The sequence below is a fragment of the Scyliorhinus canicula genome, chromosome 21, assembly GCF_902713615.1.
Source record: "Scyliorhinus canicula chromosome 21, sScyCan1.1, whole genome shotgun sequence".
NCBI classification, from domain to species: domain Eukaryota; kingdom Metazoa; phylum Chordata; class Chondrichthyes; order Carcharhiniformes; family Scyliorhinidae; genus Scyliorhinus; species Scyliorhinus canicula.
Genome location: NC_052166.1, coordinates 59,760,984 through 59,783,753, shown reverse-complemented (window position 1 = coordinate 59,783,753; position 22,770 = coordinate 59,760,984). Strand labels below are relative to the sequence as shown.

General features: G+C 45.0%; 1 protein-coding gene across 3 annotated transcripts; it reads right to left on the bottom strand.

The window, feature by feature from the left end:
* Nucleotides 1-269: 269 nt before the first annotated feature.
* On the bottom strand, nt 270-19,739 carry LOC119955452 (spermatogenesis- and oogenesis-specific basic helix-loop-helix-containing protein 2-like). Of its 3 annotated transcripts, none has more exons than XM_038781639.1 (8): nt 19,551-19,739; nt 16,025-16,177; nt 11,911-12,058; nt 10,153-10,271; nt 9,258-9,364; nt 5,284-5,419; nt 5,137-5,201; nt 270-1,025 (listed from the first exon to the last, which is right to left on the bottom strand). In XM_038781639.1, exons 1-8 carry the CDS (start codon nt 19,709-19,711, stop codon nt 766-768), a joined length of 1,149 nt encoding a protein of 382 aa, XP_038637567.1. In that variant the 5' UTR covers nt 19,712-19,739; the 3' UTR covers nt 270-765. The 3 variants fall into 3 exon arrangements, with proteins under 3 accessions (XP_038637567.1, XP_038637568.1, XP_038637569.1); XM_038781640.1 differs by having other exon boundaries at nt 16,025-16,174; XM_038781641.1 differs by lacking the exon at nt 16,025-16,177.
* Nucleotides 19,740-22,770: the final 3,031 nt, after the last annotated feature.

Below are 22,770 nucleotides of genomic sequence, written 5' to 3'. Positions count from 1 at the left end.
TACTGCTTTTAATAACACTGTAATGAAGTCAGTGAAAAGCCTCTAGTTGCCACCAGTACCTGTTCAGGTACACAGGGAGAGAGAATTCAGAATGTCTAATTCACCTATCAAGCAAGTCTTTCAGGACTCATGATGGGAAACCCACGCAGACACAGGAGAGCGTGCAGATTCCAGTGACCCAAACAATTGAACCTGGGACCCTGGGTGTGTGTGAAGCAACAGTACTAACCACTCCAAGCTCACCAACAGATTTTAACAATGTCGCTGAATCGCACTGCTTTAAAACATGTTTATTTTTTTTCTCTGCCACAAATAACAGATAGTTAAGTGCTATATTAACAGCAACATTTTGTACAAATCACAAAAATGGCCACCCCTGATACAAATCAAAATTGGCTTGAAGAAAGCGTTAGCATCTGTTTGAGATGGTGATATCAGAACCATCATTAGATGGTGCTTCACTATCTCCATTCTTGCTCAATGCATGAGGATTTTACTTCCCTATCCCATATTTCAGGTCGACCACCATGCAGCCATATGCAAAAAAATAGCACAAGGATGGGCAAACTTGGGGTTGTATAGCATTCAAAGGAAACCACATACAATTGCTTTAAGCTGTGTTAAATGTTGGTTGGACCACTGGGAAAATTTCCAAAAATTACTTTGAGTAATGCCCAAGTTGAAGGTGCAGATGACATTTTCAACAATACTGCACTTGCCTTCAAAATTACAAAAATAGGCAACTGAAAATGGCCCACGGTTTAATTATAAACTCAGGAAGATCAAGTCTACCATAGCCATTTCTTCTTCAGAAGATGGTTCATGCGATGCCACTTCTGGCCAGTTTTCCAATGAGTGCTCAGTTGTCGTTGGCACATCCAAATCCAAGGCTTGGAATGACTTTTTCAATTCCAGTTTCACTTCTGAAGCAGAAACCAGATTTGTGTTAGTGGAGCTTTCTGGATCCATAGCTGCTGCTGAAACTCCCAAGCTTTTGTCAGCTGTGTAGATGGAATTGTCACAGTCTGTAATGAAACAAATTGGTTATGTTTGGAGCATAATTCGGACTTCGAGAACCACAATTAAAAAGCAGTCCGATGGTGGGACAGGCCTAAGCTAGAAGAAATCACATTATTGGGCCTATTTGATATAATGAATAGGCATTTTAAAATCTTATATTTGTCAGATTAAAAACGAAGGTTGCCAATCTGATGAAAAATTGACCAAAATATTCCCTTGCTGCCCAAATGGAATTTTTAGCTTTTAATAATAATATTTCATGCTAGTGAAGGTCAAAAAGCTGTGGAACAAGTCTTGCCTTTTGAATGGAGAAGAAATTAACCAAGGGTAGGAACTAGCAGGGTTCTGAATTTAGAAGTTTGATGCAAATTGAAGGTAATGACAACTTGCATACATGTCTGGGTGAATGAAGATGGCAGCCCAAATTACAAAATAGCTCAGTCAAAAATTTGCAAGAGGATAAATGATGAGCGCTGGCTGCAACATGCAGCAATGCAATGGAAGTGCTTAAGAGGTAGAGGGGCTGTGCTGAATTGAAACCACATCTGGAGAATGATGCCCTGTTCCCAAGGACATGACGAGGTATTGTTGGAAGTGTTGGATAAAGTTCCTCTCCCATTAGTCTTTTTTTTTTAAATAAAGATTTGCAGCATGTAGGCATCATGCCATACATACTTGTTCCAAGATGGTGAGCCACCTTCTTGAACCACTGCAGCCCCTGTGGTGTAGGTACACCCGCACTGCTGTTAGGGAGGGAGTTCCATGATTTTGACCCAGTGACAGTAAAGTAAACAGAATCAAGGTTCCTACTCAGGATGGTGTGCGACTTGGGAGGGGAACCTTCAGGTGGTGGTGTTCTAGATGGCAGTGGTCATGGGTTTATATGGTGCTACCTAAGAAGCCTTGGTGAGTTCCTGCAGTGCACCTTGTAGATGGTACATTGGTGGAATGTGTGTGAAAAGGATGCCAATCAAGCAGGCTGCTTGGTCCTGTGCTTAATTGTTGTTGGAGTCACACTCCTGCCTTGTGCCTCAGCTGTTCAGCAGGGATTCAAGACAAGAATTTCTTGCAGCAGGGTTCCTAGCCGCCTGCCCTGTAGCCCCAGTATTCATATGGCTTGTCCAGTTTCTGGTCAATGCAAGATGGACTCCGTAGTTAAAATGTTGAGGATACTCAGGGTAACTCCCTCCTGCCGGTATACCGCTGTGGCACCACCTCATGGGTCCTGCATGAAGGGCTGAACAAAGATCAGAATGGCAAGACTGGAGAAATGTTGGTTATTCAGCCTTGAAAGGCAGCAACTAGGTGGTGATCATCATTAATTATACAAGTTTAACAGCATTGAAAAAAGGCAAATTTAGAAAATTCAGCCTGCTTTGCAAGAACGAGACAACTTCAGCTGCAAATAACTGGTTTCAGGCAATTCCAACAATTGGCAGGCAAACAATTAAGGTCATTAGTGGGGGCAGTGCAGGAAGTTAAGTCTTAGATGAACAACATGTCAGTCTTGTGCATCAATGTTCATCTCAACTTGTAAGCAACAAAAGGAAGACTAAAAGTATAAGGAAAAAGATTAGTGAAGACAATGTAGGTCTCAGTCTGGAACAGGAGGAGAAGAATTTCTGTCGGAGAACAAATGCCAAAAATCTCAGTCCTCATTCGTGGCTGGGACAAGGCCACTGCCGAAAGTGAATGGAGTTTTGGCTGGAACATCAAAGTCTCAGTTCTCACTTGTAGCAGGTCAGCCACGGACAAGATTGGAGAACCCCACCCAGGGTGGCCATAGTGAATGGTGTTAGTTATCATCAGCCCCGACAGACTGGAAAGTGACAAATGTAACCCCAGTATATAAAGAGGGAGAAAACAGGGAATTAGTTTATCAAGGGAGGGGGAGAAATGTTAGAGTCTATTATAAAGGATGTGCTAACAGAAAACTTAAAGTCAACATGGATCAAAGGAAAATCCAAGGACATAATAGAGAAAGGTGAACCAGTGGATTTGGATTTCAGAAAGCTTTTGACAAAAGTCCCATGTGAGGTTGGTTGTGCAAAAGTGCATGGGATTGGGGGTAATATATTGGCATGGATTGAGAATCGGTTAAGACAGGAATAAACTGGGTCTTTTGAAATGGCAAGCGGTGGCTAGTGGGATTAGTTCTTGGACTCCAGCGGTTTGCAATATACATGATTTGAGGGAACCAAATATAATTTTGACAACTTTGTGGGAATGAGAGTGTCGAGAAAGATGTTAAGATGATAAGAGGCCTATGCAGTATAACGTGGATAAATTTGAAGTTGTCCACTGCGGACGGAGAAACAATACAAATGGCGATAGATTAGGAGACGTACAAAAGGGACGTGGGTGTCCTAGTACATCAGACACTGAAAGCAAGCATGTACAGCACGGTATGCTGGCCTTCATTGCAAGAGGACCGAAATGCAGGAGCTACGTCACCTTACTGCAGCTGAACAGAGACTTGGGGAGAAACCATACCTAGAAGTGTACACAGTTCTGGGCTCCTTGCCAAAGAAATACACTTGTTATGGAGGGAGTGCAGGTTCAATTCCTGGGATGGCAGGATTGTCATAATAGATGTTGGGTCAACTGACTGGTTTCACTGGAATTTAGGATGAAATTGAAATGTATAAAGGTTGTGACTGTGGGGGGGGGGGTTCTAGAACAAAGGGTCACAGGATACAAGGATCCATTTAGGACTGAGCTGAGGAAAGCTTCAGTGAACTAGTGGAATTCTCTACCACAGAAGGTTATGGAGGCCAAGTCACGAATATGTTGTTTGGAGGAATTATTTCTAAGAGGCATCAAGGGATAGCATAGGAGTGTGGCATTAAGACAGAAGATTGGCCATGATCGTATTGAATGGCAGAGCAGCCTTGAATGACCTCCAGCTGCTCCCATGATTCCACGATGGATAGCTTTAAGCAATTAACTCATTTAGGGAGATGGGGAGGCAATACACAGGAATTGGATTAAATGGTTTCCCCATACTGTAAATTGACTGGACCATAAATTATGGAACAAAACAGGCTTTCCAGCTCTGTCACATTCCCCGCTCCAAAAAGTAGGAAACTTCTGCATGATGCAAGCCAATAACATTGTTTGATTACATGAACTGCAGACCACTGATTGTGCAATAGCAGTTAATGGCAATGTCATCACCATATGCTAAATGATAATCCTGATGATTACCCTTCTATTAGATTATTACAGCAAGACATTAGCATACAATTGTGGCATATACAGCTAGGGATATGCCAGGATGGAATTTTTAAAAAATATATAAATGGGAAATATCTCTGGTGTTTGCCTCCTCAAGATGGTTGTGAATACATTCACATCTCCCCATCACCCATCCATCTCAACAGGGATAGACCGTTTGCAGAACGCCAGTGTGCCCTATAATCAGAACTCAATTAAAGGAACCACTTCCTATACAGCAAGGGTGCAGAATTCAGGCACACTAGTGTGGTATTATCACAATGTAAGGATTAGTGAATGTGTACAGACAGCCAGAAGTATACAAGGGATGAGACTGAGGCTTGTGGGACAGAGGGTTAGGTGGTAGCAGGAGCTGGCTAGCCGTACTGAAGACAGTGAGAGCAAGAGAGTAGTTATAATGAGTTAGAGGTTAGACGTGTATAGTTTAATGAATGTTCAATCAACTGTTAGTTCTTGGGGATAAGTGTTAAATAAATTGTTGTTAGTTTACATGACTCTTGTTCTCTGATAAACACCACACAAAGCCATCTGGTTAGAACAGGGCAGAGAACAAGTTTTTCCCATAATTTTTCATTTTAAAAAAAGCAGGAGGATGTATCTAAAAATATAATATGCCAAATTACCTGCTCAAGCAGGCCACAAAGTGCAAAATCCAATACCAAGGTGGAACTATGTTAATCCTCAATCTTCCCTCACAAATAAAGCATCCTTATTGCCACTCTGGCTGAGATCAACAAGATTGATATTTCCTTGTCCACACTTCAGTAGGGCAACACGTTAAAAGATCAGCAGGTTAATCCCAATCACGAGGGTGGGCAGAGGCAGACCCTCCTGGTAAACGTACATGAAACATGCTATCCTGTATAAATGCAACCTTACCTTGCCATTGTTCTGGGATATTGAAGCTCAGATTACCTGGTTGAGTTGCTCTTCTCCCTGGAGAGCTAAGTACATAGCAGGAGTTAAACCCGGTATTTCCAATACTTACGATTTCCTCCACCCCAAAAAGTGAAGACCGAGTCAAACCCATTTTGTTGAACTGGAGGACAAGTTTCTCGTTGATGTTGATCTCCGCTGGTTGTAAACCACTTGGTAGGTGGCCATCTGGTCAGATGTGGCACATGTTCAGGAGAGCCAGCAATGGGCATCATGGTTTGCTCCTCTACAACAGAAATTACTTGGCTTACTTTCACTATCACCGTACAATATAAAAAGATAAAAGGTTATCTTGGAGATTGCCCAGCAGAAGAGGGTCACCGGAGATAAAAGTACACAGGGAGGGAGAATTTAGAATATCCAATTCACCAACAGCAGTCAGGATTTGTGGGAGGAAACCGGAGCGCCCGGAGGAAACCCTTGCAGACATGGGGATAACATGCAGACTATGCACAGTGACCTAAGCCTTCAATTGATCCCGGGTACCGGAATAATCTGCTGTATAATAAATTTTTGGACACCAAGGGCGATTTACCATGGCCAATGCATCCAACCTGCACATCTTTGGACTGTGGGAGGAAACCAGAGCACCCGGGAGTTTGAACCTCTTTTCTTTCTCTTGACCAGTTTGAAGAGTCCGATTCTCCCCTACTTTTGATGTGTCCGTTTCATTTGTTGTTTTCACTGCAGGATCCAGCACTCGAGGTCCCAAGTGGCCATTATCTGAACAGGATGGGTGTGGAAGCTTAAAATTGTCACTCAGCACAGGGATGGCTTCCCAGAATCCCTGCAATCTCAGCCTCTTTCTCTCTCTTTCTCCCCCCCCCCCCCCCATATCTCTGGAAACCACGTTACAGCTCAGTGGGGTATTTTTCTACAATCAATTAAAACTGCTGTGCGCTCTCCCTCAATTGCAACAACTCACTTCCCAAGTCATGGCTCTTGCTCCATAGAATTTACAGTGCAGGAGGCGGCCTTTCGGCCCATCGAGTCTGCACCGGCTCTTGGCAAGAGCACCCTACCCCAAGGTCAACACCTCCACCCTATCCCCATAAGTGTTGGGTGGGGTTACTGGGTTAAGGACAATTTTGGACACCAAGGGCAATTTAGCATGGCCAATCCACCTAACCTGCACATCTTTGGACTGTGGAAGGAAACCGGAGCATCCAGAGGAAACCCACGCAGACACTGGGAGGATGTGCAGACTCCACACAGACAGTGACCCTAGCCAGAATCGAACCTGGGACCCTGGAGCTGTGAAGCAATTGTGCTATCCACAAATGCTACCGTGCTGCCCATCACTACTTGAGGGTTATTTTCTCTTTTCAAAACTTGACTGTACTGACCAATCCAGGCTTGTTCAGGAGCTGGCAATGTCAAATGGGTCTATTCACACAAACAGAAGCAGTCAGGCGAGTATTCCCCCACCCACCCCCCCCCATCAAACTTTAATTAAAAACACAATACACACACCAGAGGCGGTGTCATCAATTATACTCGTCGCCAAATGCAATGATGCACGTTCAGACTTCATTAGACACCAAGGTATTTACCAACAAGACTGTACAGAGCCCACCAGCTGCCCCACCCCCAACAAGTCTTCTGCCGGAGAAAGGATGCCACCCCCATGCTCTCGGCCCAGTTGATCCCTCTTCTGTTGTGAAGCCTTTTAGGAGGGACAATCACCATGTTCTTACAGCAATTAAACCAATTGGTTTCACCATTTCACAATAATTACCATAGATTATACCTAACATTTTTACTCTGCTCTCAGGGTGAAAAGTAGAATTTAAAAGTTAGAAAAAGATTTGTTTTTAAATGCATATGCACTTTTCAAAGAAAAAAGCATCGAGATGAGCATTATTGACCCGGCCAACATTTATTGTCCACACCTAACTGCCCTCAAGGTGGCAGTAGCAAGCTAGGCTATCTCAAGAGGGGAGTTAAGAGTCAACTACATTGTGGGACAAAGTCACATCAAGAGATGGGAGATTCCCTTGCCCGACCGACATTATTGAACTAAATTGATTTACGACGAGCTGCTACTAGTTAATTACAAACATGCAGAACAGGCCCTTCAATCCTCCAAGCCTGTGCCTATGTGTCCTATCTAAATCACCTGTATTTTCTATACCCTGTCTGTCCACGTGTCCATCCAGATTAAGTCTTAAAAAGGATTTTAACTATCTGCCTCCACCCCCTCACTTGGCAGTGCATTCCAGGCCACCACCACCCTCCTGTAAAAAAAAAATTCCCATGCACATCTCCACTGAACCTATCCCCTCACCTTGAACATCTGCTCCCCCTTGTAAATGGTCATTTTTGCCCTGGGGAAAAAGCCTCCTATACCCCTCAATTTTATAAACTTCTATCAGGTATCAGGTCACCCATCAGCCGCCTGTCTCTCTAGGGAGAACAATCCCAGTTTATTCAATCTCTCCTCATAGCCAATACCCTCCATACCAGGCAACATGCTGGTAGACCTTCTCTGTATTCTCTCCAAAGCCTCCACATCATTATGGTAGTGTGGTGACCAGAATTCCAATTGTGACCTAACCAATGTTCTATATAACTAACCGAGCTTTCATACTCCATACCCCGTCCTATGAAGGCATAGAACATAACAGCGCAGTACAGGCCTTTCAGCCCTCGATGTTGCACCGTCCTGTGAAACCCCTCTAAACTATTCCCTTATCGTCCATTTGCCTACCCAATGACCATTTGAATGCGTTTAGTAAGCATGCCATATGCTTTCTTTCCCATCTCACCTGCGCTGTCAGTTCAAGATCTGTGGACCAGCACACCCAGATCTCTATGCTCCTGATGGTTCTACCATTTATTTCATAGCTCCCACCTGAATTGGATTTACCAAAATACATCACCTCTCATTTGTCCAGGTTAAATTCCGTCTGCCATTTCTCCACCCACTGTTGCAGCCCATCTATATTCTGACAATCTTCATCGCAATCCACAACTCCAGCAATCTTAGCATCATCTGCAAACTTGCTAATCAGACCAGCTACATTTACTTCCAAGTCATTTTTTATACAGCAGAGGTCCCAGTACAGATCCCTGCAGAACACTAGTTAGACCTCTAGTCTGAAAAACACCCTTCCAGTGCTACCCTCTGTCTTCCATGGCCAAGCCAGTTCTGAATCCATCTAGCTACTTCACCCTTAACCCCATGTGATTTAATCTTTTGCACCAGCCTGCCATGAGGGACCTGTCAAATGCTTTACTAAAGTCCATGTAGACAACCCTTTCCTTGTCAATCATTTGTGTCACTTCCTCAAAAAACCTCAATTAAATTAGAGAGACATGACCTCCCCTCATACAAAACAATGCTGCCTACCGCTAATAAGACCATTCACTTCCAAATGTGCATAGATCCTCTGTATCTTTTCCAACAATTTCACTATCAGACGTCAAGCTCACTGGCTGATAATTACCCGGGTTATTCTTGCTACCCTTCTTAAATATTGGCTGTCCTCTGGGATCTCACCTGGGACTGGTGAGGAAACAAAGATTTCTGCCCGAGGCCCAGTGATTTCATCCATTTCTCCGAGTAATCTGGGATAGATGCCATCTGGCCCTGGGGATTTGTGTACCTTGATGCTTTTTAACTCTCCTAACACTTCCTCCCTCGTAATAACAAGCTGTTATCAAGTGTTTACACATCCATCGGAGATGCCACCAATCAATGTGTCCCTCTCCTTTGTGAATACCAATGCAAACTGCTCACTTAAGATCTCCCCTACTTCCACAATTTCCTTCCTTTGTCCTAGAGTGGACCAACTCTCTCTTAATATACGTATAAAATGCCTTGCGAATCTCCTTAATCCTGTCTGCCAAGGACATTGTGACCTTTTTTGTCCTCCAAGAGCTCTTTCTACTTTCCTTGTATTCTTCGAGTGCTTCATCTGTTTTTAGTTGTCTAGACCTCACGTATGCATCCTTGGTTTTTTTTTTTAAAACTAGACTTGCAATGTCGCTGGTCATCCAGGGTTCCAGAAAGGAGACGGGGGAATAAGAGGAGAAGAAAGGATTAAATAACAAAAGCTAACCAGAGAACGAAGGGCTGCTCAGTTGCTCAGCATGCTGGCCGACCCCAGCGCTTCCAGCCGTGGTTTGCTTTTTCCTCTTTGTAGTTCGACGTGAGTGTTCATTTTTGCTGTCGAAATGGAAAGGAAGGAGATATTTATGAAGAAAAAGAATATTGCTTGCATAACATCAGATGATAACTCTGGAGGAAAAACATTGAGACATGGATCAACCAAGACCAGTATTCAGATCTTTATGTCCACCACCATTTACGGTCTTCCTAGATTGCAGCATTAGGTTGGTTTGATCCTTCACTTCCTTCTACTTTGCGGTGGCCAAGAAAGTAGAACAGTTAATAGGACATCACATGGCTCCTTACAATATTGGCACAGCAATCCTTCTAGATGTATTGTCAGTTAAGAGATTGATAATGCTTAGCCAATGGAGTAATGATGCAAAGCTATGGTCCCAAGCCAGCAAAGTAATTTTAAGTGGCAGAAGGAATATGGTGTCCAAATTTCACCCTATGTAGAGCAAGATTCATGGCAGAGTGCTGAAACTTGTCAAAAAAAGGTGGAAAGATTGCAAAATAAATAATGATATGCACACTGGATAACAGAAGCATCCAAGTTCTTACCAGCTGGACTTTTGCCTTTTAGGATTTCCCAATACAGTAATAACAACAATCAAATCACTTAGGGCATCTTCCAGGCTTTGCCTCAGACCAACATACTCTTCTGAAAAGAATTGTTGTCACTCAGGGTTGGCCAGTCACTCAGGGTTGTGATTGTAACTAATTTACACACCCACAGTTCCAACCTCAAACTAGACTACCCAACGTTTCAGGATGCAGAATAAACCCTGCCCAAGAACTGCACATCCCAGTGAAAACTGATACAGTTCAACAAACTCTTGTACATTTTTCTTCTCCCCTTTGTTCTCTTCTTGCTCTCCTGTCTGGAACATGCATTTTCTGCTCGTGTCTTGGAGGTGGGCTTCTGCCATTTTTTGTATAGTCCCTCAGGTACCGATAGCGTCTGAATAAAAACAAATTTCAGAACGTGAAAAGGCAGAAAGTGTACGAGATATCCTTCAACAAGTTTGGAGGCTCATTCTGTCATATCCTCTGGTTCCCACAGTAAACACTTCAGACTCAAGAAATGCTGGGGCTTCATCGAGTGCAATTTCTTACAGCTCACCAAGCTGCTGCTGGACTGGATGGATGGATTTGTTTATTGTCACGTGTACCGAGATACAATAAAAGTATTTCAAAACAGATCATTAAGTATATGAAAAGAAAGGGCAGCACGGTGGCCTAGTGGTTAGCACAACCGCCTCACGGCGCTGAGGTCCCAGGTTCGATCCCAGCTCAGGGTCACTGTCCGTGTGGAGTTTGCACATTCTCCCCGTGTCTGCGTGGGTTTCGCCCCCACAACCCAAAAAAATGTGCAGAGTAGGTGGATTGGCCATGCTAAATTGCCCCTTAATTAGAAAAAAAAATTGGCTAATCTAAATTTATTTTTTAAAAAAAAGTATATGAAAAGAAAAAAGAAAATTAAAAAGAAAATACCTAATAGGGGCCTTTTAAGCAGACCAACAGCACGGTTCGATTCCCGTAACAGCCTTCCCGAACAGGTGGCAGAATGTGGCAACTAGGGGGCTTTTCACAGTAACTTCATTTGAAGCCTACTCGTGACAATAAGCGATTTTCATTTCATTTTCATAATAGGGCAACAAATACATAGAAACCAGCATCGGGTGAAGCATTCAGGTCAGTCCATAAAAGGGTTGTTTAGGAGTCTGGTAACAGCAGGGAAGAAGCCGTTTGAGTCTGTTCATGCATGTTCAGACTTTTGCATCTCTTGCCTGATGGAAGAAGTTGGAAGAGTGAGTAAACCGGGTGGGAGGGGTCTTCAATTATGCTGCCCGCTTTCCGCAGGCAGCAGGTGGTGTGGACAGAGTCAATGGATGGGAGGCAGGTTCATGTGATGGACTGGGCTGTGTTCACGACTCGCTGAAGGTTCTTGAGGTCTTGGGCTGAGCAGTTGCTATACCAGGCCGTGATGCGAGATAGAAAGCTGGTGCATCTGTAAAAGTTGGTAAGAGTCAGTGTGGACGTGCCAAATTTCCTTAGTTTCCTGAGGAAGTATAGGCACTGTTGGGTCTTCTTGGTGGTGGTGTCAACATTGCCAATGTGCACCCCTAGGAATTTGAAGCTCAACCATCTGGGACACTGCATTGACTGCAGTAGGACAGCAAATGTGGCATCACAGCAAATGCCTTTGTCCTTCTAGGTGGTAACGGGTGCATGGGAATTCCATCAACCGCAAGGTGCTCCAAGCCACACACCATGGTGACTTGGGAACCTAATCAATGTCGGGTCAAACGCCTGGAACTCCATTCCCCAACAGCACTGGTGGGTGTACTTACACCAAAGGGACTACAGCAGTTGCAGTTTACTACCAGATTCCAAGGGCAAAGGCTGGCCTGGCCAGCATCATCCACATCTTAAAATCACTATTAATTCTAATGACCCGTTTGTTTGGAAATCGGAATTAGAAAATCCTCCCAATCTGTGCTGGTTAGCCAATTTCCACTTATGGAAATAAAGATTGTGGACCAAGGTTTTTGGGAGTAAAATTATCGATTTGAGAAAAGAAAAAAAATTGCACTCACCCGCGCTCGTTCCTGAGGCGGGATAAGGGTTTGAACAAGCTCCAGATACTTTACAGTCATCTCCAAGACGGATGCCATATCATTCCTTCGCCCTTCAAATTTCGGTAGCAGATCTCGAAGCTGATCACAGCTGCTCTTAATCCGTTTCCTGACAGATTAAAATGAAATGACTATTTAAAACGTTATCTAGCAATGTATATAGTTATCCTCCAACCAGAAGGTGGCGATAGAGATCCACCAGGTGACTCGAGAGATTCTGCAGATGGTAGCAAGCCGTACTAGAGGACAGTCACACCAGAAGTAGCTCCAGGAGAATTCAATTATTAGTTACAGTTCGTTAGTTACCTTTCCACGTGTTCATCTTATTAATAAACTGATCTTATTAGTCAAAGAACTAGATGTTCTGTGTAGATTTTTACCATGGCCATAACAGAGCATTTCAGTAACCAGTTTAGCCTATCGGTCAGCATCCATTAGAACGTTTTCCAAATTTTCTCCCCCTCCCCCACAGGACCAATCTTTTGCCAACCAGCCAGCCTTCGCCATGTTTGCTCAACACAAAAGGGGAGCCAAGGAGAGGGCAATTCACAAATCAGGTGCAGACTTTAGCCAGTTCCTTTGTGCCAAAAATGGAAAATCCAACCTCCTCCCCCAACAACCCACAAATCCCTTCTCCAGCCCCAACTCTGTAAAGGGGGCCCCCGTACTCTTGGGCCCAATCCACAGCATGTGAAAACTGTCACCCTGCCGAGAGGTCAAGCACCTGGGGGCCCCTTGGGAAACCCCCCCCCCCCCCCCCAACCAGGAGCACAATTCCATCTGGTCCCAGTTTGTGGAGACCAGCACTGACATTAGTAGGCTGCTCACCAGAGGCCTTGGAGCTCGGTATATAGCTCACACCAGCACTGCTTTGTCTTGTGCACTCTCCTGGGCAGCTCTCTCCAGCAGATTCAGCTGAGAGATCCGGATTTGGTGTTGCTGGCCCTCTCTTCCCGATAAGAAAATGATCCATCTTCAGTTCTTCAGCCCTGTTGCCTTGTTTGTTCGCAGCAAAAAAAAAAAAGAAAAGCGGAATATCTCCTGTATGATTTTGCATAAAAAGTATGGACATACAGCGAGTGTGATGCCAGTCCACCTGCTGGACGCGTGACCTGCTCCCAGCCACCACCTCTGGTGGGAAGACTGCATCATTCTATTTAAAAGCTGGCCATTGGGCAGTTCCCACGGTTAGGAACACCGCTGATCGTTCAGTGACCCTCCTGGCACCCACCCACGACCCACAGTGAAAAAGCCATGCGTTAGAGTCTGAGGTTCATGACTTGATATACCATTCAATGGATTAAACCCTTGTTCCCCATTCCTCATCTCCAGGGGCGAGGGGTAGAAAATAGAAGATTGGGTCTTGGAAGCAGTCAGTAGGAACACAGAACAGGAGTGGGAAATTCAGCCCATCAACCCAGCTCCTGAAATATCTGGATGATCCATCTACCTCAATGCCCAATTTCCATATCTCTGGCTGTCATGTCTCCAGAACGCTCTATTTCATGAAACAAATATTCTCAAATCATAGAGCTTCCACAGTCCATTGAGTAGAGAACTCACGAAAATTCCTTATTGTCTCAAGTTTTAAAATGGCCTATCCCTTATCCCGAGATTGTCCTTGGTTCTGGACTCACCATCCCATCAGCATCTATCCTGTGCAAATTTAAAGATTCAATTAGATCAAATCTGGCCCCTTAAAGTCTCTCCTCGTAAGACAATCCTAAGGATTAGTCTGGTGACCCCTGTTGCATGTCCTTTAAACTAATACATCACCTTCCTTAGACAAGGACACCAAGACTTCTCATAGTGCCCAATTCTTTTTTCCAAATTAAGGGGCAATTTAATGTGGCCAATCCTGCACATCTTTGGGTTTGGGGCGGGGGCAGGGGAGACCCACACAGATAGAGGAAGAATGTGTTTGTGCAAACTCCACATGGACAGCGACTCAGGGCTGGGATTGAACCTGGAACCTTGGTCAGTGAGGCAGCAGTGCTAACCACTGCACCACCATGCTGCCCCCAAGGATACCAAAACCATAGGTGGGGGTGTTACCACTGCTCTTGTACAATTGCAGACAGGCACTGTGCTCATAATCCATCCCCTCCCCACTCCCTGGTGATCAAGGCCAACACGCAATTGGGTTTCAGCCCCACAACACAAAGATGATGTGTTGGGTACTCTGGATCTGTGGAGACTGCGTTTACCTTAGCAGTAACATAGACAGGCTACCAACACCTGTAATAGTACAACTCTGTTTTATTAAGCCAAGAGCTGTTGAACATACTTTTGGGTCGACACTATGTTAGATTAAACTGAAGACCTATGTCTATTCTAACCAGCCTAAACTGTTAGCACATGGTGAAGGTTTGTGCTACTAGCTGCGAGCTCTGTCCGTCTCAGAGGCTGCATCCTGAATGAGCGGGAAAACTAGTGCCCTCTGGCTTTCTAGTGAGCGTGCCCTAACTGGTGATTGGCTGCGGTGTTGTGTGCGTCAGTCAGTGTGTGTCTCTGCACCATTATATACTGATGTGTATATTATGACAAGAGATGTGCAAGTTAGGTTGATTGGCCACACAAATTGCCCCTTAATTGGAGAAAATATAATAATTGGGTACTAAATTTAGAAAAGATAATCCTCACTCCTCCCCATAACCTAGAATTTCTATATCAACTATCTACCACTATCAGGTGCAGAATGTAAATGTACAACAGAAAATACCAAACATGGAAATATAAAAAAGGATGAAAGTAAAAAAGGGCAAAAGTGAGGTCCTGTAAATTCAGTACAAAGCATTGCTGATGAGATGATCATACTTGGCTCGTTCACTTATGAGTCAAGGGAATTCTGGTGCACAAAACACAGCCACTGAAGTGATCTTGTCCCTCAGGCTGAGCATTTTCCTGACTTAATGTATACAGCAAATATTACTCAATGGTATAGAAGCACAAGAGTGCAACTATGTAGACAACTTGAATACCATTGGGCAATTGAAATGTCTAATTTTTCTTGCGGGGTATAATGTTTCTTGGGGTGCATTATTGTTCCTTTTTTGGAAAACAAAATTAATCAGAAGTTTTCCCCAAGGAGTCGTATGTAATGTTCCTTTAGTGATAATCTAGTGGAAGTGGGAGACAAAATCCTATCAAAACATTACCTAGAGGCATGACAAGTCCCAAAAGACTTTATGACAGAGGTAGATAGTGATGGAACCATCAATTCACCAGACAAGTGTTTCCGATACGAATCTAGGCTTTAATCGACTTACTACAGAGCCAGCCTGTTACCCGTTGATGAGCTCTTGTGAACTGCAGGCTGATTCTGGACAAGGGTATTTATACAACAGCACTAGGGGGAGGAGTCGTGGGCAGAGCCAAGGGTGGAGTCCTGTACAAGCTCCTGAGCATTCCCAGAGCTACTCCCCTAGTGGTTGGATAACACTACTGCGCTTACAAAGGGTGTGAATTATCATATTACATTCACCACAGATAGGTCCTTGATTCATAAGGGGATCAGGGGTTATGGGGAGAAGGTAGGAGAATGGGGAGAAGAAAAATATCAGCCATGATTGAATGGCAGTGAAGACTCGATGGACCGAGTGGCCTAATTCTGCTCCTGTGTCTTATGGTCTAAAAGACGTGCTTGTTAGGTGAATTGGACGTTCTGAATTCTTACTCATGTACCCGAACAGGCGCCGGAATGTGGCGACTAGGGGATTTTCACAGTAACTTCATTGCAGTATTAATGTAAGCCTACGTGTGACAATAATAAAGATGATTAATTATTAAGAGGGGTAATATCCGAATGAAAAGTACTGAGCATACACAAACGGAGATGATCTCCCACAGTAGTCCATGCACTGAGGCCAAATGCATCTTCACATGTATCTGTAAATGTATCGGTTATCTTCACATACGAATTTGGTATGTCCTTATCCGACATCCAGTAATGACCTTGCAGCACCATCATTAGCAGGAGGGATAGGATTACACAGATGATAGTTTCATTAATGGGGAGCGGGGGGGGGGGGGAAGAGACGTGGACAGGAATAGCAGATGGACGTTTAGACTTTACCTCCTGTCCCGTTCTTTGATCACATTTATCTTGTCGACTTGGGCTTCAGCTTTGGCTAATGCTTCTCGATGTTCCCTCAACATCCGCTTCTGAAAGTGATCAAGTTTGTCCTCGCATTTCCCCCTCTCCTCCTCCTCCTCCCCAGATTCACTGCTTGGGAGAGAATTGGGAACAAAGTTAGCAGCCACGAAACAGCACTGAGGGAGCTGCTGGATTTCTGGCAATGGAATGATTCAAACCACCATGGAACAAACACCGAAAACTTTAAAACAGAGAGCTTTTAGAAGAATTCTGGAATCGCAGGATGAAGGAAAGACTCCTAGTCAAAGTAGTGAGATGGGGGGAAAAGAACTGTGCAGAGTTTGAAATTCGCATGGGAACACAAGGAGATGAAGCAGGGCCTTACGGACAGAGCATTCAGAGTCAAGGGGGAAGTTAGAAGGAATCCTGAAAAGTCAGCAATGGTGGCCAGGGAGTAAGGAAGGAAGGAAGGAAGGAAGGATCTGTAGTAAACATTTTTACTTTACGAAATACTCTAAGGAAGTTTAAAAAGCCCGAATTCCCTCAATTTGGGCACCAAAACGCTGCTTCTTCAGGTCCAATGTCAACATCACACTAAAGCGTACAGGGTTGCCAACCCTCCAGGATTGGCCTGGAGTCTCCAGGAATTGAAGATCAAATAAAGCTCAGTGCCGTCCTGGGGAAGGGCTGAAATGGGTTTCCTTTTGAATATTTTTTACATTTGTTGAAAAGGGGTTGTTGGCTAACAGTCAGTGGGATAATGAGCCTTATTGCTTTGCAATTGGTGTATAAAGGCGTCACAAGAATGGACATGTTGTCGAGTATGGGCCAGGTCATGGTGGTGAAACCATCGGAAAGCATTTAAGACAGTTGGCAACACTAAAGTGGATTGTGCTCCCTTCAAGAGACTGGTATATGAAAAAGATTCTGGGGGGGGGGGGGGGGAAGGGGGGTTAAATTCCCAGAAGGTGGTAAGCTAAGGAAGTAGTTAGCAGCTTGCATGGTGAGCAGAAATCCATGGCCGGGATTCTCCGATTCCACATTGGGCAAGGGAACGGGGGGGGGGGGGGGGGGGGGGGGGGTGAGAATCACAATGCCACCGGCTTTTCCCGATTTTCAGGCAGCTGTGGGATCGCCGGCGTGCCGGTCGGGGGCCGTTGAAAGCGGAGTGCCCTCCCCCAGCAATTCTCCGGACTGAGTGCCCGCCAACGTGGGTCACATATGGTCCCACATGACAGGATCTCAGTTCTGTCTGGGGAAGGGGGGTGAGGAGAGATCCGACCCCGGGGAGGGGGGGGGGGGGCCTCCACGGTGGCCTAGCCCGCAATCGGCAGAAGGGCTGGTTCCGTGGGGGCCTATGTTCCTCCGTGCCGGGCCCCTGTAGGGCTGCCCAGTGGCCAGCGCGGAGACGGGAGCCCACGCGCATGCACGAACCTGCACTGGCCGCTGCGCCGGCTTTCAGGCGCCGGAGCTGCGGAGACCACTCTGGCACCGTACTAGCCCCCTGGGAAGGGGTGGATAGCTGTCAGGTGAGGCCCATTGATGCCAGAGTGGCTCACGCCACTTTTCACGCCGGCGTCAGAACTTGACCACAGGATTGGAGAATCCCGGCCCATGTCTTGAGAACCGGATTGAAAGAGATTATCTTCCCAAAGGTGCCACCTTGATGGGATCCCCTGGATTATTTTTGATTGCCTAGAATTTCCCCAGGAAAGTCTGTCCCTTTTATCAGATTACAGGTCATCAACCACTCACTTACATTGCGGCAGATGGATTAGAGGAAGAATATCACAAAGTGTTCTCTCCGATAGAGGCTTTGAAAGCACCAAGAGTTTGTGATGCGGGAGAAACTGTGCACAATGAGGTCAAGGTAGAATGGACAAGCGTCACTACTTTATTACACACTATTTGCAATTTAAATGATTTATCCTTCAATCTGCTATCCCACTATCCCCAACCCTCAAAAAGCCCCCACCTCTCCAAAATCAAGGAGAAAACCAGAGAATGAGAACACATACCATCATGGGGAAAATCCATGAGCAAATATATCAGTTTTTTGGGAATATCAAACCAGCATAAAATTCAAAGGATGCATCTCCAGATTATAGGCAGATAAAATGCTCATGGTTGCCCCCAGCAATGACTCTAAACAATATAAAGTGACAGCTTTCACAGAATCTAGAGTGTAGGTCAACATAGAGTCATCAACTTCAAGCATCTTAATTCTATGCCCCTTGCCACAGACGCTGCAAGTCAATCGGTTTTTAATTCCAATTACACCAAAACTACCCGGGTCACTGTCTGTGCAGGGTCTGCACGGTCTCCCAGTGGGTTTCCTCCGGGTCCTCCGATTTCCTCCCACAGTCCAAAGATGTGCAGGTGAGGTGGATTGGCCATGATAAATTGCCCTCAAGTGTCCAAAAAAGGAGAGGTGAGGTAACTGGGTTACAGGGATAGGGTGGAGCAGTGGGCTTAAGTAGGGTGCTCTTTGCAAGAGCCGGTGCAGACTCAATGGGCCGAATGGCCTCCTTCTGTACTGTAAATTCTATGATGCCATTTACAGTGCTTACTCTACCTTAGCAACACTCAGACACAAACACCCTATTCCAATCACAAGGTATTATTTCCTGGTTTTGGCCCACGTGGTTGGGTATTAGACAGTTCAGACAGACATGGGAAAGTCACAGAGCAGCAATGCTGTTCCCAGGGCCCATATTTACAACAGAAAGATTAAAGCACTCATTTGGGATTCCTCAAAACCGCAGCGCTCAAACAGCTTCACCTTCCTAGTTCATACAAACATCCATTTGGAAACTCCTTAGGTGATCTTCCAGCACAAACACAGTTTGATATTGGTTTTACTTTAATACCATGCAACTTACACAGTCAACAGCTCTCAAAACACACAGAGAAGCAAAAGAAAAGGCGAGACTAGAACATAGAACAGTACAGCACAGAACAGGCCCTTCGGCCCTCAATGTTGTGCCGAGCCATGATCACCCTACTCAAACCCACGTATCCACCCTATACCCGTAACCCAACAACCCCCCCCTTAACCTTACTTTTATTAGGACACTACGGGCAATTTAGCATGGCCAATCCACCTAACCCGCACATCTTTGGACTGTGGAGGAAACCGGAGCACCCGGAGGAAACCCACGCACACACGGGGAGGACGTGCAGACTCCGCACAGACAGTGACCCAAGCCGGAATCGAACCTGGGACCCTGGAGCTGTGAAGCATTTATGCTAACCACCATGCTACCCTGCGTGGAGAGGAATGTTGCTGTTAGCCATCATCATACATTTATGGCCTGTTGTACATCAAGACAATAAAGAAAAATTCAAAGCATAGCACCCATTTCAGAACATGAAACTAATGTTTATGTTTCCATAGTAATTAAAACAAGCTCCTCCCTCAAAAACTAAAAATTACATTATAATTTAAAGAGGTTACAATCCAACAAGCTGGAGCAACAGCTCAACTGGAACTCAAACCACATACCAACTATAGGCCGAATCCTCAGCATTGTCTGTAGACTCCTCAGAATCCTCTGCACCCAGGACATGGGGTGAGAAGACGCCCTTAATGGTCCTCGGGGTGATGGTCTCAAACACAGCCTGGTTAGAAGTTGCTCTGCAGCTTCTGGTCCTTGGTCGCACCATAATCAGCCAATCTCACATCAGTAATTCCCTTTAGCAAAAAGTGAGACTCAATCAGCCTATCCTTGAGTTTTATCACCTTCAATCTCTGATTCTCTTCACCTGGAGAGCCGCCTTCATTATTTCCAATTGACTTCTTGAAATTAATTCAAATGGCCCATTCGGCCAAAGTGTTAACCTAATCAGCTCTCCCTTATAGTAGTTGCCCATTTCTTAAACAAGAGCAGTGTTCTATTAATTACCCTCATCAGTTACAATCAGCTTTGCAAATTAATCATTTCAGACAGAGTCCCCGCAGCTGATTGTAGTTCAAATTGAAACCATCCAGAACCTTTGCTATTTAAATGTTTTGCTCACGTCTGAAGGACCAACAGTTGCACAGATATATTTTTAAGTAGAGCTGTGGGGGAAACCTAGATACAGGCACAATATAGATCAGGAATGTTCTGCCTTGCAACAATGCTGATATTTGTCGCACTTTGGCAAATCATAAAAACTTTGGAGATTTCTGGAGCTAAGGCTGTCTCAGCTGGTCACCTGATTATTTTGTGCAGAGTTTAAACCAAATAGATCGGGAGGGAAACTGATTTGACCTCTCGTGTAAAGTTTGTTCCTCTCCGGTGGTGTGCTCATTTGCGGTTAAGAGTAAATCTGCCCTCGGAGCGAGGCTTCCTGGGGATTGAGTGGAGAACAATGTACAGGTGATGTGGCCTCAAGGCAATGCAGACTTCGGTTGCCAAGAAATTTGCCTTCAGCTACTAAGGTCTAGAATCCTCATCCTTAAACCTCTTCGCCTTTATACTTCTGCCTCTTCCTTAAAGATGGACCTTGTGTCCCAGCATAGCCTCCTTATATGGCTCGGTATGTTTGATAATCATCCCTGTGAAGTGCCTTAGGAATGTTTCACCATGTTAAAGGTGCTATGTAAATGCAAGTTGTTGTTGTTGTAAGACTTAACCACGCACTGTCCTGTCCTTAACTAAACTGAGTGAAAATCCGCCAGGGTTTCCCAATCACAGCTCGAGACTGAGGAACGTGGGATGGACCAACCGTGATCCAACTGGATGATGGAACAGGTGTACTTCTGATCCCACGTTCCTCAGTCCCGAGCTGTGATTTGGGAAACCCTGGCGGATTTACACTCAGTTGCCAAGAGATGATCCTACCAATGGTTAACTGCTGACGTGCCAACTAAGATCAGGAATAAGCCCCTCGAGCCTGCTTCCCCCATTCAATAATCTGATTGTACCTTCAATCTCACATTCTTGCCCAAATTTGGCTCCAAATTTGGATCCTACAGGAATCCTGTATGGATGAGACATTATTACCTGTGGAGGGGAGAGATCCAGAACAAGATTGCCTAATTTCAACCATTAGAGCCATGAAGGGTTAGGAATGAAAATTAAAAGCATTTTGTCTGTGCAAAGGGGTGTTAAACCTGGAACTCTTCACCTCAAAGGGCTGCTCATATGGGAAATTGCCATGACTGCGAGTGAAAGATTTCCGTTAGGTAAGGGTGTTGAAGGGATTTAGGGGAGGTCTTGTGGTGCAGTGGGGAGCATCACTGCCTCTGAGCCAGAAGCTCGGGGTTCAGATCCCACTTCAGGACCTGATCGCCACAGAAAGGGTGTTCATAACCTGGCCGAACAGCTTGATTATCAGCCCAAAATCCTTTTGTTACGCCAATAGGTTTCCTGGTCAACCATTCTGCCAAAGGCAACAGCAAGCCACTGCAGTACTTTGCCCAGCATGATCGTAGACACATTTAATGGAGGTCCATTATCGCCAATGCCCTCTTAGGGTATGGGACCTGAATGAGGGGATGTTGGAGGGATTATGGAGGAAAGACCAGTAAATGGAGTTGAGGGATGGACCAACCGTGATCCAACTGGATGATGGAACAGGTGTACTTCTGATCCCACGTTCCTCAGTCCCGAGCTGTGATTGGGAAACCCTGGCGGATTTACACTCTGTTGCCAAGAGGTGACTCTACCAATGGTTAACTGCCACCGTGCAAACTAAGATCAGGAATAGGCCACTCGGCCCTTGAGCCTGCTCCCCCATTCAATAATCTGATTGTACCTTCAACCTCACATTCCTGCCCACCCCCGATAACCTTTAACCCCCTTGATAATCAAGGATCAATTCAACTCTGCCTTAAAAAATAGTTAAATATTCTGCTTCCTCTGCCTTTTGATGAGGAGATTCTGGCGTTGAGCACAGTAAGAAGTCTCACAATACCAAGATAACTTGGCGTTGTAAGCCTTCTTGCTGCCGTTTGAGGAAGAAAGTTTCAAAGACTCAGACCCTCTGGGAGAAAAAATCCTCCTCATCTCTGTCTTAAATGAACAACCCCTTAATTTTAAATAGTGACCCCCTAGTTCGAAATTCTCCCACAAGAGGAAACATCCTTTCTACATCCACCCCGTCAATACCCCTCAGGATCTTGTATATTTCAATCAAGTTGCCTCTTACTCTTCTAAACTCCAGCCGATAGACCAAATACTGTACACAATACTCCGGATGTGGACGCACCTATGCAAACAAGGGAAGCAGAATCTCCCGATTATAAGCTTCTACTGTTATTGAAAGCAGGACCAATAGAGCCTATTCCCAATGACGAGGTCAGTGTGGCTCATTTGGTGGCACGTCCACCTTGAGTCACTGGGGGGGGGGGGCTTTTTCAACACTGCCATATTTTGCGATGAGGCTTCACACCTTGTGTGATTGTTCCAGTGGAGATCAGCGGTTTTCTCCAAAGTTGCTCCACTAATGTGCTTGTTGATAGTCTGACTCTACCTCAATCAATGGCTCCAAGAACAAATCTGGCCATTGCTACTCGAGTGGTCTTGTGCTCCAGCAACTGACATCCATATGTACTTATACAACAGGCCCTACACACGTAAGTGAAATGCTTTGAAATATATGAGGGACATTATAAGGTGCAAGAAAGATGCAAGTTCTTCTCATGCGCCACAATCTTCTGGTTGATCCTGGCATCCTACCATCTCAGTTACATGGTGGTCATGCAGCAAATCCAATTCTTGTGGATGGAGTAGTTT